This window comes from Misgurnus anguillicaudatus, chromosome 1, assembly GCF_027580225.2.
Source record: "Misgurnus anguillicaudatus chromosome 1, ASM2758022v2, whole genome shotgun sequence".
Classification (NCBI taxonomy): Eukaryota; Metazoa; Chordata; class Actinopteri; order Cypriniformes; family Cobitidae; genus Misgurnus; species Misgurnus anguillicaudatus.
This window is the reverse complement of record NC_073337.2, coordinates 8,556,882-8,574,995: the sequence shown is the minus strand read 5'-3', so window position 1 is coordinate 8,574,995 and position 18,114 is coordinate 8,556,882. Positions and strand designations below refer to the sequence as shown.

At 39.6% G+C, this 18,114-nt stretch overlaps 1 protein-coding gene across 3 annotated transcripts; it reads right to left on the bottom strand.

Annotated features, from left to right (window-relative positions):
- Positions 1-340: 340 nt before the first annotated feature.
- On the bottom strand, positions 341-17,520 carry aebp2 (AE binding protein 2). Of its 3 annotated transcripts, none has more exons than XM_055190245.2 (8): positions 16,992-17,520; positions 8,246-8,456; positions 7,423-7,530; positions 6,870-7,107; positions 6,621-6,745; positions 3,138-3,205; positions 1,877-1,990; positions 341-1,213 (listed from the first exon to the last, which is right to left on the bottom strand). In XM_055190245.2, the coding sequence occupies exons 1-8, from the start codon at positions 17,375-17,377 to the stop codon at positions 1,201-1,203; spliced, it is 1,263 nt and encodes a 420-aa protein (XP_055046220.1). In that variant the 5' UTR covers positions 17,378-17,520; the 3' UTR covers positions 341-1,200. The 3 variants fall into 3 exon arrangements, with proteins under 3 accessions (XP_055046220.1, XP_073717178.1, XP_073717190.1); XM_073861077.1 differs by having other exon boundaries at positions 1,171-1,715; XM_073861089.1 differs by having other exon boundaries at positions 1,171-1,715; positions 6,921-7,107; positions 16,992-17,519.
- Between the last annotated feature and the right edge of the window lie 594 nt (positions 17,521-18,114).

Below are 18,114 nucleotides of genomic sequence, written 5' to 3'. Positions count from 1 at the left end.
TAAAGTCAATGTAAATAAAAATCACCAAAACTCAGTGCAGAATATACACTCGTGTGTAGCGGTCAGGTGTCCACGGCCATCTTCTAAAACAGCAGCTGTACTCATCTAATGATGAGTTAAGGGCCCTGACAGACGCCCCCAGTGTCAATGCTTGCAAATCTGCCCCAATAAAAAAACTCCCAAATGCCCCTGGCCTCCTCTTACCTGATAAACAAGAGCCCTGTGTGAAACTGAAGATTTATATGGGCTGGAACCAAAGTTAGGTACAAATCCACTCGGAGTCGGCTAAACATAACTCCAGTGCTATTCTTAGACTAAATCAAAACAAACAAACAAAGCGTTTTCTGAATTTTCAGCTTTACTACAAAGACAGAAGTATAATCTATGGGGAACAGGGTATTATTATTATTATATGAACTAAACAGCACCATCAGTATTGATCTAAGAATATTCCTATGTGCATTAGCCTAAACGCTAGTGTTAGCTTTAGCACCATTACATAAAGATGTCTATATACTCCTTGGCTTTTGTATAGCTTTAACAGAGATATCGCACAACAGCGCACACAGTAAACCACAGCTTTCCACCACCATCATCATCATCATCGTCAGTGAAGGGATCAGCAGCATGTGCGTAGAACAAAACAAATCACTCAATTTTAACCTTCAAACAAAATAAAAACACTCAGATTCTAAAACATAAGAAAAAAATCTATGGAAGCATTTACATCATTTAAAACTATTCAACTATCACACATCTGTACAATTACATCATCTGTCAACTTGGCATATTACATCTATCTACAGAGTACAGTAAAATTTTGCAGTACAAAAATATATTACAAATCTCCTGGAATATTTACATGGGCACTTACTGACAAAAACGAAGATGATCGGGACTTAAAAGAGCTTGTCAGTACAGTTTAGGATGCAAGAAGTGAAATTAAATGGATTTAAGAACATTTGTCTTCCTAGATCGCTTAAAAGTCCAGCACCGACACACTTCACAATTTTGTGCCTCTTCTCCTCTTCAAGGGATGTAAACACATTAAAATTTCACTGCATGCTTTGGCAGACTTTGAGCATTAAAAAGTAAAAAGGGGGAGAAAAGCAAGTGTCTCTCTCAAAAGATGGACGCGTCCACTTCGGGTTTGGATACGTCAGCAGGCGCTGACAGAAGTCTCCCCTCCCACCCAGTCCTCTAGAAATACATCCTGAAAACAAGCAGATCCCGCTTTAGTACGGCACACATACACAAACACACAGAAATGCACGCAGAGGGAACAGCACCAGATCCAACTGGATTTTCATACTAAACGCACAATGATGCTTCGAAACACACTAGACCCCTGAGGACCCCGGGCATCTGTCCACGCTCCTGTTATTTAAAGGGCCGCATATAGGTTCCCATGCTGTCAATAATAATCACCCACAAAACATTCGGACAGCTCAGATACATAGATGTTGATAAACAAATAATGCTGTTTTATGACCGATTAATAGCGACCATAACAAATGACAGTGTCCTCGAAGTCATATACGTCTCTAGGAAAAAAAAGGTCAGTTTGGAGTACTGCTGACTCGGATGTTATCGTCAGATTTGATTTAATAACAGCTCCTGTCGGATCAAAGGTTTTCGATCACCCTCCCACATTTTCCCAGGCACATTGTACATTTAGTAGATTGGTGTTAGAGACGCAGCGACACTGGCTCCATCTGCTGGAAAAAAGTCATTAAGTCTTCAGTAGCCCAGACAAAATAAAAACCTATTAAAAACTTCAAAACCCACGCCGTCGTTGAGTTCAGATAGATGGCTCCTTTATTCCTTATGCTACGGATAAAAATTGTGTCGGTAACAGAACGGGTCGAAGCATCACCTGTAGATGTTGGGGTCCAACAGTTCTGCCGTGTCCTGAGGAAGCTGAGAAAGATGGACCACTTTGGTCTTTAGCTGTTGACGATCACCCTCGCTAACCCAAGCATCTGGAAGTCTGTGCAAAATCACAAAGAAAGCCATTTCAAGAATAACACACTAACCTATTTATTACAAAAACAGTAGTATGTATGCGGTGCGAACGAGTATTATTTTTTATACAGTAAACATTCCCACACTTGCTCTTCATCTCCTCCCAACTCCCCAACACACATTCCACAACCAGATGATTAAAAATGTGACGTTTGCTTTTCCTCTCACGTTATTCCACGGAGGAGACTTGTTTGGATCTGGCTTGTTGCGGTGACCCAGAAATCCATTTTAAACGTGGTCTCCTGGGAAAGCAACTTCAGCAGTGTTATCGCTGAGCTGACAAACATTTTCCGGGCACAGATTGATGCCTGCCTCAGAATAGCAGCTCGGTGCATCCGCGAACGCTTATAATCTTGTGTGGAGCTTGTGTATCAATCCTCACAACACAGTTTGTTTAAAAAAAAAATACAAAATGAGAGTTGAGGCAAACGTAAAAAAGCTTTTACATTTCACAGCGCTTCCTCTACAGAGCCAACATGGTCAAACGATGATGGCATGAATCCAGCGGGAACGCAATCTGAGAAGCATTAACTGTGACATCTTCAAAGGTCGTACCATCATTGCAATGGAAATGCTGAGAAAGTGTGGATATGTGGTAAAGGAATAGCGCTGGACAAACATCAAGGCACATGAAAGAGAGCTGGTGGGTGAAAACACGCAGGCAGCAGGCCTCTCCATCACATCTGACACTAATATGGATGTTTACCAACGAGAACCCAGCGGTGCAGACTGATCTGAACATCCACACTTAGGTGGGTCTAAACCATTTCTAAAAGACATCTTCAAAAGTTTTCAGTACGCACAAGACGCCAAGATAACTCATGACTACATGACACCATCTCGCATACTATGCAGTACATACAAAGCAGTATGCTGGCGTTGCATTCTGAACAGAGAGAAAACAAAAACCGTTAAAACATCTCTTGAGGGATTCATAAATCTTATACAGTCCACTACAAATCAGTCAATGTGACTTAAATGAACTCCGAACTGTGAATCTGTGAGATAAGCCAGATGTCAGGTGTGTGCGTCTGGTTTCTGGTAGCCTCTGAATCACATAAACGGCTGACATTTGTTGCGGGATCTGAGCCGAGTGCCTTTCATCTACTCACATGTCCTCCGGCATCCAATGAAGAAGCACCTTGACCTTCCCAGAATCCTCCTTTCGCCTGGCGATCACCTGCTCCGTCACACAAAATAAGAAATGCAATAGATCACTCATTAGTGGGTTTGATACTTCTTCACTATCACTTTCACTAGAAAATTTTTTTAAATCTACAAATACAAAGACTTGTGTAGAGAAACTGATGTGTATTTTTGAAATTTGATGTTATTTGTGTGGCAGAAAGCTCATTAACACTTTTATTAAAGACGCAGGGGAACAACAGCACAGTCTCGTCTAACAACTGCAGATAAGTGGACCATACGAGCCGAAGGGAGCCTGACGTCACCGCAGGCAGATAAAAACGTTCAATGCCCATGAAAGCAGGTCATTTCAAGGAAACGTCTAGATGAGGATTTCTCAGCTAACAACAGGAAAGAAACCATAGACGTTTTGCTAAAAATAAATACATACTAGCATTGATAGTATGCAGCACAGTGTGCTTTGTTGCATACTAGGACTGCAAGACGTATCAAAATGATTGCATTATGATTTTAATACTTCAAAGACTCTTAGGTTGATGCAACTAGCAGAAACACTGTCGAGACAGAAAGAGTGATGCTTCATCGCAGAAAAAAAAGTATGCTGATTATAATTGTTTTTGTTGTTAGTAGAGATGCATCGATTGAAATTTTCTTGGCCATTTCCCATTTTTCTGTAAGTGTGACCTGCCAATACCAATTTTTGACAATTCTGATTTTCTTTCTAAGAACTATAATTGACAACATATAGACCCTTTTACAGCCCACGTGATCAAATAGCCTGCTCGCACATTTTGGCAACAGAAGTGGTGTTGTTCCCCATTGGTTCTTTTTTCCCCCATTGGTTCTAACATGTTAGCAAGTCAGAAAGTTTATTAAAACGGTTTCCCAGCATCAAAATGTCTGGTTGTTGCGTTTGGTTGCACTAATATAATATACTGATATTTAAGCAATATCGCTCGAGTAGGAGTGTGATATAGCTCTCTCTCATCACGGCTGTGATTAGGCCAGAGGCACGAGGCCGTAGGCCGAGTGCCGGAGGCAATCACAGCCGTGATGATATAGAGCTATATCACACGACTCCGAGAGCGATATTGCTTTTATACAACAGTTCGACGGCACACGTTTGAAAAACGAAAACCATAAAACAACAACGGAGTAATTTTAAAAGCCTCTTTGTTTGAGAACTACTTCTTCCGCCACGCATTTGAGGGCAGCCAGAATGACAGGTAACACTTTCGGCTGCTTTGAATCTCATATTAACTCAATGGACGGATTCGCCGTTTTTAAATATTACAATTTCTTGGTCACAAAGTTTAGTTTTAAGATTAGTTCAGTCGAGAATGTATATGTATTATATTTAAATCTGCAGTCGATTAGTAAAGATAGCGCCTGTTTGAACGTTTGCTTAGTGAGATTCGGTACGAATGAGAACCAAAGCATGAGCGGACTTCAGTGTTCACTCGCCCCGCTGACCACCGCCCTCTCTGGGCTACATCTCTGACAGGGATACCCTGGCTCTCATGCTGGCCTTGTTTGTTTATGATCGTCAAAATGAGATCAAATCAGCAGTATTTGGTGTCATGATCAAACTATTACTTGTTTTTTTTATTCATATTTAGTGTCTTTTGTGTTGTTATTGTTTTGGCGCGAGGTAAAAGTTAATAAAACTATACTTGTATAGTATAACGTTACTATTGCTTTCTCATTTATTCTTAACGCGATACGAGCACTCGATTATTATTATTAAACTTTGTTCTTGTCAGTACTAAAAAAGTGTCAGAGAGATGTTTTTGCATGCTGCTTATAAATATATCAGTGGCGATATCTCATAACATGTTTTAATAGTCACGTCACGATAAAGTAAATGATCAATGTCCACATTTAAAAGCTGCGGTGCTTACCTGCAGTTTCACGGTGTTTTCGCATTCTGATAAGAGATATAGCTCCAGAAAAAAACAAGTGTTTATATTCCTCTTTCCAAGTTTTAATCGTCCACACGATGTGACAAGACATTTTACTCCCATTAACTTTAACGTAACATCCAAGAGCGCTGATCTTTGACGGAATAATAACTTCCGATTGGGGATTCACAGACTGATTTATGAGCTAGTGAACTAATGAGACACACAGAGAGTGTTTAAAAACAGGGCGTCTGTGTTTTTCCATTCAGAGATGAGCCTGTTTAGGACCTCCATTCACTAGGTGGCAGAATGATACGAAAGGTGAAGCGGTTACTGTGCCGTTATCAGTACAATATCGTATGGCTCTTAGCCAATCAGATTCGAGAACCAGAAAGAACTGTTGTATAAACGTATATATGTATCTGGCCACTTTATATTTGGCCATCTGCTAACGTCTTACTATAGTATACGGATCTGTTAGCTGTGTTGAAAAAGTTGATTTTAAAATAACTTTTTAAAATAACTTTCTCTGTCTGTGTTGCTTCACTGCTGATTCACGTTATACTTATGTTGATAAACTGCGCGCGCATACATTGCCACGTCATCATTCTTTACAAACAGTAAAAGGGTCTATAGGCTACAAACAAAAATTCACTTTTCTTAAATAAAAAACTTTATTTTTATCATAAAATAAAGTATTAAACATTGCACTTTCACCCACATTGCATTAAATTACAAGATCTCTTCTCATTTAAAAAGATCTCAAAATAAAGTGCTCAGTCAGGCTTACTGACACATGTTCGATGTCCAAATATCACAGTTGGACAGCTGTGGTTAGAAGCTTAGTTCATAGTTAGTATGATGTGTAGACTTATAATAAACAAGCAACATGCAATGCATGCTATATACGTCATTCTAAATATATTCAAAGGCCATTTTAAGTCTTTTATTTTGTAAACCGAATTAAAGAGCATAACTATGAGCTTTAAGACCCTGGGGAATCCCTGGGATAAGTGATGTAGAAGGAAACTTGCAAATTAATAAATTATCTTCAAATTAAATAAAGAACTAAAACACGACAACAAAAGCACTTTTTAGACGCAATATACGCTATTTACAGCAGTGGTTCCCAAACTTTTTCAGCGTGCGGCCCCCCCCTTGTGTACGGTGCATTCCTTCGCGGCCCCCCAAAGAAAATTTGTGACAAAAAACTGTTCTAACACTCAACGTTTTAATAATAAAAAATAAAACATTAAATTATACAAAAAAAGTAGTGCTTTTGGTTAGTAGCCTTATTTTTTTAGGTTTAATTAGACAGAATTCATGATAAATTAATGTATTTCATAAAATGTCATAAAACTGGCACCATCTCGCGGCCCCCCAATTTTAAAAACCACTGATTTACAGCACTAATCTGACATTAAATTGATGAACAGCACCAACAGATATTTTTGCATACTGCTTGATATCATGCTAATATTAATATGGTAGTATGCATACACTGCCCTCTGTTGTGCTGGAGTTGAACTAAAAAAAAAAATCACTCACCGTACTGTGAAACACAACACTGTGGCCCTTGCCCTGACTCTCAATGTGGGTTGCCAGATTGAGGCAGATGGCACGATGACGGATCGCATCCATGGTCTGAGCGTCAAAGAAGTCGTGAGGCCGCGCTGAGGGGACAAAAACAGACCGGATTCAAAAGAGCAGCTTGAATTTGACAGACTTATGTGAACGCTCCACATAGACTTTCTTTAAAAATGGTCTTGAATAAAGAAACATTATAAACATGTTAACCTCTGACCACAGAACAGCCATAACTGTCAGATTGAGTCCTCTGATACGTACGCAATGAGCGTCTGCGTTTGTACTTGAGTTTCCTTCGTTTGTTGATGCCCGCTTTGGAAGGCGACTCCTCTTTTACTTTGGCCTGACTGGAGAGTTTGGAGGAATTCTGGGAGCTGAAGTGGGTCGGGACGTGACGCGCCAGCCCCCCCTGTGATGCGAAGGTGGCATTGCAGCCGCCTACCACACACTGTACAGAAACAGACTTCGGTTACAGAGTTATTACGGTAAATAAAACAGCACCTATTGATTTGTAGCAACACGGAGGTATAATTACGACTCCTGTGTGTTATCACTGTGTAGCGATTACACAGGCGATTTGGTCATAAACCAAAATCCTATAGTTTGCTGCTGAAAAAAAAAATCGGGTCATATCTCATCTCACAAAAATACATTAAGCACATTTTCCATCATCACCATGACACTTAAATCTCATTATTGTAATGTGGCAAAACTATTTTATTTTCTTATTGACCAGGTGAAATGTGTGAGAAAGCAGCCTGACCTTGAATGGCTTGTCTCCGCTGTGCGATAGCATGTGTCTCTGTAGCCAGCTCTGACTGGTGGATGGTGTGTTATACACCTTACAGCCTTTCCAAAGACACACAAACACCTGCAGGAGAGAGACATAACAATTAAACACCATACAACACCTGAAGACTTACACGTCTGAACATGACTGCATCAGATAAACTATCAAAACAAGTGACACCTGCACACAAATGATGCTAGACATCCGATTTCATTTCTGGTCTGCTCTGTTTGCCACAACTTAACCAACTGTTAAAGGGACACTCAACTTTTTTTAAAATAATATATTTTCCAGCTCCCCTAGAGTTAAACATTTGATTTTTTTTCTTTTTTGAAATCAATTCAGCTGATCTCTGAGTCTGGTGCTAGCACTTTTAGCATAGCTTAGCATAGTCCATTGAAATTGATAAGACTATTAACATCACGCTATAAAAATAAAAGAGTTTTGATATTTTTCCTATTTAAAACTTGACTCTTCTGTAGTTACATCGTGTATGTAGACCAACAGAAAATTAAAAGTTGTGATTTTCTAGGCAGATATGTCTCTCTATACTCTCATTCTGGTGTAATAATCAAGAACTTTGCTGCCGAAACATGGCGGCAGGACGCGCAATGATATTACGCAGCACCCGAAACTAGTCCCCTTAGTAAATTTCAATGGTAGGGGACTATTTTCGTCTGCTGTGTAATATAACTGCCATGTTACGGCAGCAAAGTTCTTGATTATTACGGCAGAATCAGAGTATAGTTCCTAGACATATCGTCATTATTTATATCATCTCAACAATTATACTGACCCCTCCACGCTGGCCATCTACGTGTACTCCGCGGATGTGTTCTGCCAGGTCCGGACTGGTGTTGAACAGCATGTGACACTGATCCCAGCAGCAGGTGTAAGACGATCCCTTCACTGAGGAGGAAGATGCCCCGGCGTGACCGTTCATCATCGCTGGAGTGGAACGGCCACTGGACGCGATGCTCTCCATGTCCATTAAAGTACTGCTGATACTGAAACACACACACACACATGGTTGCTTTAATAACAAAGGTTCAGTCCAAACATGACAGGAATTCGGTTTACTCCTAGCATTACTTAACACTGTACATATGAGTGATTACATATATTTGGTGTTCAATTTGGTTGCTGCTTTTTGACAATAACAGAATTTAAACTAATTTGGACAACAATAAATCATGATTTTTTACAAAAATGTAATATTATTATGGCTAGGGGTGTGCAAGATACTCGTTTGCGATGTAACGATGTGCAAAATTATTTTATTTTCCTTGGAATAATATAAATAATATGCATTAGGGATGGACACGAGTAATCTATGATCATGTGGGTGTATTCTTTTTTTTGTGGTTATGGCGGCATCTGGTTAGCGTTACAAGCGCCTGTGGTAGTAGAGACTGGGTGCATGTTTGACGCTGACATAAGCTGTGCAGAACGGTGTATGACATCAGTACCATGATTCAAAAGCTTTCTATGCGCATTCGCGCCGCGGCAACCCCGCTGATCTGTGCAACGCTGTGAAGCCAAACAAACCTCACATCACTGAGGCAATATGGTTTTAAAAGGATGCAGTCATTTTCAGATTCAATTCAGTAAGACGAAAAAACAGTCAGTCAGGTGCAAAATGTACAGCGCCGTCACAAGTTCCCTCATATCATCTCATAGTTAAATATCAAATGTCAAGAGATACCAGAGAGCGATGAGTGAACGACACAGCTAATCGCTAAAATTATAGCAAAAGACTTAAAGCTGCTTAATGTTATGAAGCTCGTGCTTTGACTGGATTTGTTTTAAGCTTGCTGTTATGGTGCACATCCACAACGGGAGTTAAACTTTCTGTTCAGTACATAACTTAGTTTAAAGGATTAGTCCATTTTCTTAAAAGAAAAATCCAGATAATTTACTCACCACCATGTCATCCAAAATGTTGATGTCTTTCTTTGTTCAGTCGAGAAGAAATTATGTTTTTTGAGGAAAACATTCCAAGATTTTTCTCATTTTAATGGACTTTAATAGAGCCCAACATTTAATACTTAACACTTAAGTTTTTTTCAATGGAGTTTCAAAGGACTATAAACGATCCCAAACGAGGCATAAGGGTCTTATCTAGTGAAACGATTGTCATTTTTGACAAGAAAAATAAAAAAATATACACTTTTAAAGCAAAACTTCTCGTCTAGATCCGGTCATGATGCGCCAGCGTGACCCCACGCAATACCGTCATGACGTCAAAAAGTCACAGAGGACGGCGAAACTCCGCCCCAGTGTTTACAAGTGTGTTGAAAGAGGACCGTTCCTACGTTGTCGTATGTCAACTGATACTAATTAATGTCTTTGTGTCAGTTTATTGTTTACAATGGTCCGCAAATGTGCATTTTATATATATAACACGTGACCTCTCTACGTCACTATGCATTTACGTTAGGTCGCGCTGGACAGGATCTAGATGAGAAGTCGTGGTTTAAAAGTACATATTTTTTATTTTTCTTGTCAAAAATGACAATCGTTTCGCTAGATAAGACCCTTATGCCTCGTTTGGGATCGTTTATAGTCCTTTGAAACTCCGTTGAAAAAAACTGTTAAGTGTTGAATTAAGTATTAAATGTTGGGCTCTATTAAAGTCCATTAAAATGAGAAAAAACCTGCACTGTTTTCCACAAAAAACATAATTTCTTCTCGACTGAACAAAGAAACACATCAACATTTTGGATGACATGGTGGGGAGTAAATTATTTGGATTTTTCTTTTAAGAAAATGGACTAATCCTTTAAGTTAGGGATGGGTGATAATTTGCATGCGATATCATGCGCATCTCGTCAGTAAAGCTGGTTCCTTGATTAGTAGTAAATCGCCATCACCTGCTATTCAGATGTAGCAGCATTTATTACACAAAGTCGTAATTCACTGACAAGCTGGGCCATATCGCAGGCGATGCGTCTGCTATAATTAATGCGAAATTGCCCCGATTGTCAATGAACTACGACTTTGTGTAATAAATGTCGCTCCATCTGAAAGCAGCTGATGGCGATTTACTTCTAATCACGAAACCGGCTTCATTGACAAGATGCCCAATGCACGTTGTATAATACATTTATGTTGTATAATATAAGGCTTACTATTATGTAGTGCATCATATAGAACGCGCTTCAGTTTGTTTATGGACCCAGTTTCACTTCATCACTCAGCTTTTCCTGTTAGAAAACCCAGACAACTTCCGGCAAATTTAGATTTGCTCTGAAAGTAGTCTGGCAAAGAGGCCATTCAAGCCAATTTCTAATGCAGAGAAATCGTGGCACCAATCAGAAACGTTGGGGCAGGCTTTACACGATGACGACAGCGTAGCAACGGTGAAGCAGATAATAGGCTTGTTGGACTTCATGCGGCGCCGCATGAACCAACAGCTGGACGACGTCAAAGTTTCGCGAGAACGATTTAAAAGCAAACTCCTCCGTATGATTTCGCGAATCGCTCTCGCTGTACTTTGACGTCATCTGGCTGTCGATTCCTGCAGAGCCGCATGAAGTCCAACAAGCCTTTTGTACATTACAAAGATGGATGCCGCCGTGGAACATCACTCGTTCGAATCAGCTATCGCGTCTGTTTTAAGCGATTTAAACTTTTCCTTTTTCGAACAACACTCGAAGCCTTCATATCTAAAAAAAGATGTTATTGCTGTCTTATCGTCTGGATCCGGCAAAAGTCTGATATAGCTCTGCATACGTCAGCTCCTTCATCGCTGTGATTGGTTTTAGGTCTATCCAATTGGACACAGAGGCATTTGAGAGACATCCGTTGGTGACACCCCTTTGGAAACAATTTGTTTTAGAGTTTTTTTTATTAAATATATATTTTTTCACCATGACGTGTAAGCCCCGCCCCTTCGATTGCCCCGAGTACTCGTTTTTCAGACCTATGGATTTATTGAAATAAAAAAAATCCCTAATACGTATTTCTAAAAGCAAACTGTCGATTTCCAAACAACCATTTAATTAATTGCTTTTTATTACATTCCACATTAACAACCATGAGTCCATGAAGTGAAGAAGAGTAACTGAGGCCACTGCTACAAACACAAGTTTAAGAGCCAGAGCTCCAGCTGTGTAGTATAGGAGAAAATACCGCAGTAAAACACCATGAACTCAATTCAATGTGACTGAATAGCCCCCGAGGGGAGAGGAGGGAGTTTAGGGAGGTTCCATCTGTTGGGTCTTTTCAGACTTGACTGCCCACAACGGACACAAAATCCCTGGATGTGCCAGAGCAAAGGATTCTGGGTACTCACACAAACACACTTACTGCCACACTGACTGACTCTCAAAGTGTAAAAACCTTTACAGGTCAAAAAAACTGTAAGTAACTCAAATCGATGTCAGGAGTCTGATATGAAGTTGCTCTTTATGCTTAAATCTATAAGTTCAAGTGTTTAACCTAAAGACACAACAATATTACTGCACTAAATACCACTAATTAAAATCGCAATGTTTCACTTTGTATAAGCCTATTTTTTTTTATTTCTGACATGTGTTAATATTAGTTATTATTTAAAATCTTTACTAGACAGGTTTATTTGTGCTGCTCAGACCTCCGCATTAATCTGACAGACGATACAGAGATCACAATCTTAACACATGTGGGTCACCCAATGCATTGTGTTAAACAGTGGTGACACATTTACCGTTTAATGAGTTGCACTAACCAGAAATCTTCAAGCACCAGCAAACTATAAAATGAAAGTATTTCTTTAAGTTAACAACAAGCCTCCAATTTCTAACATCTGAAGGCAATGAACACTTCAAAACCAGATCTCATTCATTTTCTCCTGTGAACCTCCTCCATCTTATCTAAGCAGATCTGGTAAGGGTCACTCGCCCCTCAAATGAGTTACATTCAAACCCTCCCGCAGTGTTCAGGGACTCTCCTCCCATTTTAACAGCTTTATTCCACCGAAATCTCCACAAAGCAACAAGCACAAATTCCCATCCACTGAGAAACACAGTCTCTGTCTTTGGCATGGCAAAAGTCGTCTCTACACCCCTGGGCTGCCTTGATACACGGTGTTCACTTCATTTTGTCTATAGAGATTTGGTGTGAGTCAAGCCATCTGTTCGCAAACACAGCGGGAACATGACCAATCCTGTTTCTCAGACTAATAAGTCACTTTATCACGATGATACTTTCATAGAAACGCTACAGCATTATAACTGCACCACACCCACATCGTTGTCTCGTGTCAAAATGGCATATTATTAGATGACATAAAACTGAAAGCAATTCATTTGATATATACTGTAAGGTCAGGAAATAAACTGCATTTCAAGTTATCAAAGGTAAAAGAATGAGTAACTGCTGTGTACGTCACAACAACTCTAAACTTTACTAGCAATATCACTTATCATTAAACCTGATATCATTGAAATGATGTTGTGGAAGATATGATGGATAACAAACACACGATGTTCTGCCAAACAAGCCATTTCTATGACTTTAGCTATTCTTTGATTATCAGCCATTCAGTTTAGCTTGATCATATTCAAGAGTGTAATAGAGAGATATATTATACAGTAATGCGTTTTGCCTGTTTTATTGCTTTGCACTGTTAATGTGTGTTATAATAATATGTGCGATATTTTAGATTTTTTGATTATTAGCATTTGCCAATAAATCTCAGTTGCATAAATTTCCTGTTCCTAGTGAAAAGACATTCAGATGACTTTTGAGTCTTATTCATATAGTACCGTGAGGTGTCAGATCCACAGCCTTGGAAATTTTGTTCAAGTGCTTAAAAATGATATATTTATAAATATTATGAATAACAAATGTTTTAGTTTTACCAAAATGTTCTTTTTGTCTCTGATTTAGTATAACTACATGTGTTATATCTGTCTCATACGGCAAACAGGCTGCAATGCTTTCTCAATATTACCACCATGAGCCATTAAAAACCCACATGGGTGATTCTCGTGAAATTAGACTTATGAGGTGTCACGAAACATTTTGATAAAAAAAGTAAATGCTATCAAAATAAGAAGCATACAGTTACAAACATCTCTTCATGGACTATTTTGCACATGATTTCAAATGACACCATACAAACCAATTTTGTTGTTTTTCCACATTTAAGGGGACAATTTTCTTTAGCACAACGTGTCCATGACTGGATTTCGGTTGACATGGAAATATTTATAATTAAAAAATCTAAAAAATAAGCTTCAGTGAAACATGTGGTATTTAGTGATCATTGGAAAATGTAGAGACAATAATAAGGAATATAAATGTGTCTAAGAAAAATTTTCATATCCTCCGCAACAATTTTCAATCATTGTTTAAGCCCTCAAGAAACTAACATTTTCACACACACAAAAAAAATGTGTTGGAAGGGACATAATTGACTGTGACACTCAAGATGGCTACCAGCACGTAGCAGTTCTTATTTTTTCTCTCCAGATAAAAGTAACAATTTTGTTTGTTATAGTACCTAGATAACTTTTTAGCTCTCATTACCGAAACATGAGTTTGTAAATGCATATATTTAATGTAATATCATGTTGCAGTAATTATATTTTTTATAATGATAATCTAAAAAAGCAAATAATTCTATAAAAAATATTTTTTAAATCCTTTAAAAATAATGGTTATAGTAAGTTCAGACCTTAATCTTATATGTGCAAAAAAGGGCTTCAAGGGCTTTTTAAAAAAAAAATCTGATGCTGGACACCTTTTAAGTCTGAATTTTGTGAGAATTATCCATATCGGTCGACCACTAGTTTGGTCTGCACTGTTCTGTTCTGTGTGCATGTACGGTTCTGTTATAAGAATCATAACTGTCGTGAATGTTAATGCATGTAATTTAGGGGTGTAACGGTTCTCGGTAAAGAACCAAACCGTCCCGTTACCCTCCCACGGTTCGGCACGCACGTGCACCGTGTTCGATTCGACCACACATATCTAATACAGTTTAGTGTAAAAAACAATGCATAAAACCGCTAATGTATAGTTCTGAATACGTTCAACTCACAGTATGCAAATCTGTTGCCAACCTCACAGTTCCTCCTCACGTGTTGTTGGTGTGTGTGTGTGTGTGTGTTGCGAACTGTTCAGCGTGGCAAGCGAAGGAGAAACGCCCCATCAGTGTTGTTGATAGCACGCAATCCAGTATAATAATTGCGTGCTACAATAGTATAATATATGCAAGTACGCTTAAAGGAATAGTCTACTCATTTTCAATATTAAAATATGTTATTACCTTAACTAAGAATTGTTGATACATCCCTCTATCATCTGTGTGCGTGCACGTAAGCGCTGGAGCGCGCTGCGATGCTACGATAGCATTTAGCTTAGCCCCATTCATTCAATGGTACCATTTAGAGATAAAGTTAAAGTGACCAAACACATCAACGTTTTTCCTATTTAAGACGAGTAGTTATACGAGCAAGTTTGGTGGTACAAAATAAAACATAGCGCTTTTCTAAGCGGATTTAAAAGAGTAACTATATTTTATGGCGTAATAGCACTTTTGGGAGTACTTCGACTCGCCTGAAAAGTCCGCTCCCCTTCTCACTCTCATAATGGGAGAGGGAGGGTGTTACTGCGCCGAGTCCAAGTACTCCCATAAGTGCCATCACGCCACAAAACATAGTTCCTCTTTTAAATCCGCTTAGAAAAGCGCTACGTTTTATTTTGTACCACCAAACTTGCTCGTATAACTACTCGTCTTAAATAGGAAAAACGTTGATGTGTTTGGTCACTTCTAACTTTATCTCTAAATGGTACCATTGAATGAATGGGGCTAAGCTAAATGCTATCGTAGCGTCGCAGCGCGCTCCAGCGCTTACGTGCACACACACAGATGATAGAGGGATGATTCAACAGTTCTTAGTTAAGGTAATAACATATTTTAATATTGAAAATGAGTAGACTATTCCTTTAAGTTAAAATGTTGATTTTGGCAGAGGTTAAAAACTGCTTAAGTTTTAGTTTTGTAATGCCTGATGTGACCAAAGTGTTAGGTGTTTGTAAAACAATAAATGATTTTATTTGAATTTGACAGTAGCCTTTTTGTCCCCGTAAACACACACACACACCAAAACGTACCGAAACCATGACCTAAAACCTCGACACACCGAACCTTTACACCCCTAATGTAAATTCTTCATTTTAAAGAGCTGAACCATAACTTCATGTTGTCACTACGACACGCCCCTTATGCTGTGTTTACACCAACCGCAGTAGAGGCGTGAAGAGCGATAGCCAATCAGGAGCCTGCCTGCTGCTGTGGAGGCAGCCCCGCCGGAGTCACTTATTCAACCTGAAGGAACGCTTGATATTGTCCGTAAGCAGTCACCCGGAGCTATACGACACAAGTTCTTATTTATACAGAGACAGGAATAAAGAGGACCTCGCTTGGAAGAGTGTCAGTGAGGACATTGGGCAACCTGGTAAGTTGTAATACACATTTCACTTTTGAGTCACGTGACGTTTATCGACCGCGCCGTTTATTTTCGCCCTACAGTAAGGTTACCAAATAGAAACCGGTAACTCTCTCGATAAATGCACAATCAACATCAGTCATCTTGCAAACAGACAACCGCATAGCACTTGCCCCTCCCACAAGAAGCGGATTTTGTCTCTGACGCGCGTCAAATGCTTGCTTTTTCCGTGCGTCTACTCCGCTCCACACGCGCGAATGCATTCAAAGTGTTCAAGCGGCAAACTAAGCACGGTAGAAGTGATTTTGACGCCTGAAACGCGGTTGGTGTAAACTCAGCATTACGGCATTGTTTCTGCGTCATGTTCACACAGAATGCTTTTCGGGAATGTTACTAGGTGCTCTTTCCAGGAGCGATCCCAGAACATTTTTGCGTTCACACAGAAGCCTGTCTGCCAATTTTGCGGCTATTTTCTGGGACCAAAGTGATGTGTGAATGAGGTTCATGTCGCACAGTGTAATAAGGTAATGATCTTATAGGATGGCTAAAATCCTGCAGTGTATCCCGGGCTTTAAACCAGCAACAAAATCTTTGTATGGTCAGGCATACTTCTATAGCTCAAATCAATAAAAAAAGTACGATAACAAAAAACAATGAAATCTATATATACAGGGGAGGAAAACAGAAAGCACACAGTTTGCATGTGCTGTATAATAAAGAGTGATTCAATTTAACACTTTAACATCTTTAACTCGGTTTGTCACAAAAACAAAGACATCTAAATCAAATGGGGAGGGGGGCAGTAGAAAGCACACGAGTTTGGTGTGGATGCCCTGTATAATAAACTGTTAGATTTAGTACTGTAGCATCTGTTACATTGCATCAAGTAAATATTAAACCGCTTGTCATTATTATAAATTAAAACACAGAATAACAATGGGATAAAATATAATGCAATAAAATAGAAGGAGGGTGAAACAGGACGCACACAGTGCGGATGTGCCTTTTAATAAGGAGTTGCACTCTTACTGTTAGCCTGTATCTGTATCTATCTCATTGAGTTTATGGATGTGATGTTTATTAAACTCGAGAGTCACGCACCTGTCCTCAGAGTCCATGCGGCTGAGCGGCTCTCCATCGGAGGACGAGCTCAGCTCCAGACTCGCGCGTCGTTTCATCGCGCCGCCGCCGTCAGCGCTCTTGTCCGCGGGGGAGCACGCGCTCTCCTCCTCCCTTTGTTCTGTCTTCAGCGGCTCCGCGGTCTCTTCCGCGCTCCCGGGACTCTTTTCCTGCTCCTTCTCGGCTTCCGTGTCGCCATCGTCTCCCCTCGTGGCTCCATCCGGGCTTTGTTCTTCGCCGATCGCGTCCATCTTAACGGCCGGTTCCTGATCGTCGGCGCCGCGCAGGCCCGATTCGCTCCCGTCGCCGTTTTGTTCGCTCGGGTTCGGCGACTCTCGCTCGGAGCCGTCAGAAGTCGTCGAGGCCATCGGGTTCGGCTCCCGTGCGCGTGGTCTGAGCGAGTTTAACAGGCGATGAGGGGCTGGTAACGGGGACACTTTGGCCGAGCGGACGGTGAGCGGTGGAACTGCTGGAGGTTGATCGGGGACGCGCGGGGAGGAGCGAGCGTGACGTCAGCGCTTATTATGAATGCCTCCACGTGCTTGCAACAATTAATGCATATACAACGTTAGAAAACACAAACGGCGTTTTAGAAGTTTACTTTTAATAAGAAATAAATACATTTTGGTATTAATTACCATAGCATGACTAATATAACATTTATGGAATATATATATATATATATATATATATATATATATATTATTTTAATAAACTGCGTAACATGTTAAAACTGAAAGCGTTTCATGCATGTGGTTTGATCAAAGCATGTTTTACTGATGCACATTTTCCATGAATCTGCCTAATTTTTAGGCTAAAAGTTGAAAAAGTTTTTTTTCGTGTGTCTGTGGTGGGGAAATTTACAAAACGAATAATACCAACATTACCACAAAAAAAAACCTCTTTAAAGTGAGTCAGATAAACCACCGTGCTCTTTAATATGACCTTTGCAAAAAGCACCACCAGATGGCATCGTATTCCCGTTGACAGGATCTTACACACGGAAACATTTATCGTTTATAATTTTTATTTATATTATGTGACCAAACAATAACATAATATTAGAATATTAAAATGAAATTTAAATATAAAATTATTTTTTTTA

Coding starts and splice junctions, on each gene's coding strand:
- aebp2 (XM_073861077.1), bottom strand. CDS start 17,377: ATGGCCTCGACGACTTCTGACGGCTCCGAGCGAGAGTCGCCGAACCCG. Junction 7,108..7,422: donor GCGGAGACAAGCCATTCAAG/GTCAGGCTGCTT, acceptor GTTTCTGTACAG/TGTGTGGTAGGCGGCTGCAA. Junction 1,716..1,876: donor TTGGACCCCAACATCTACAG/GTGATGCTTCGA, acceptor TTTTTCCAGCAG/ATGGAGCCAGTGTCGCTGCG.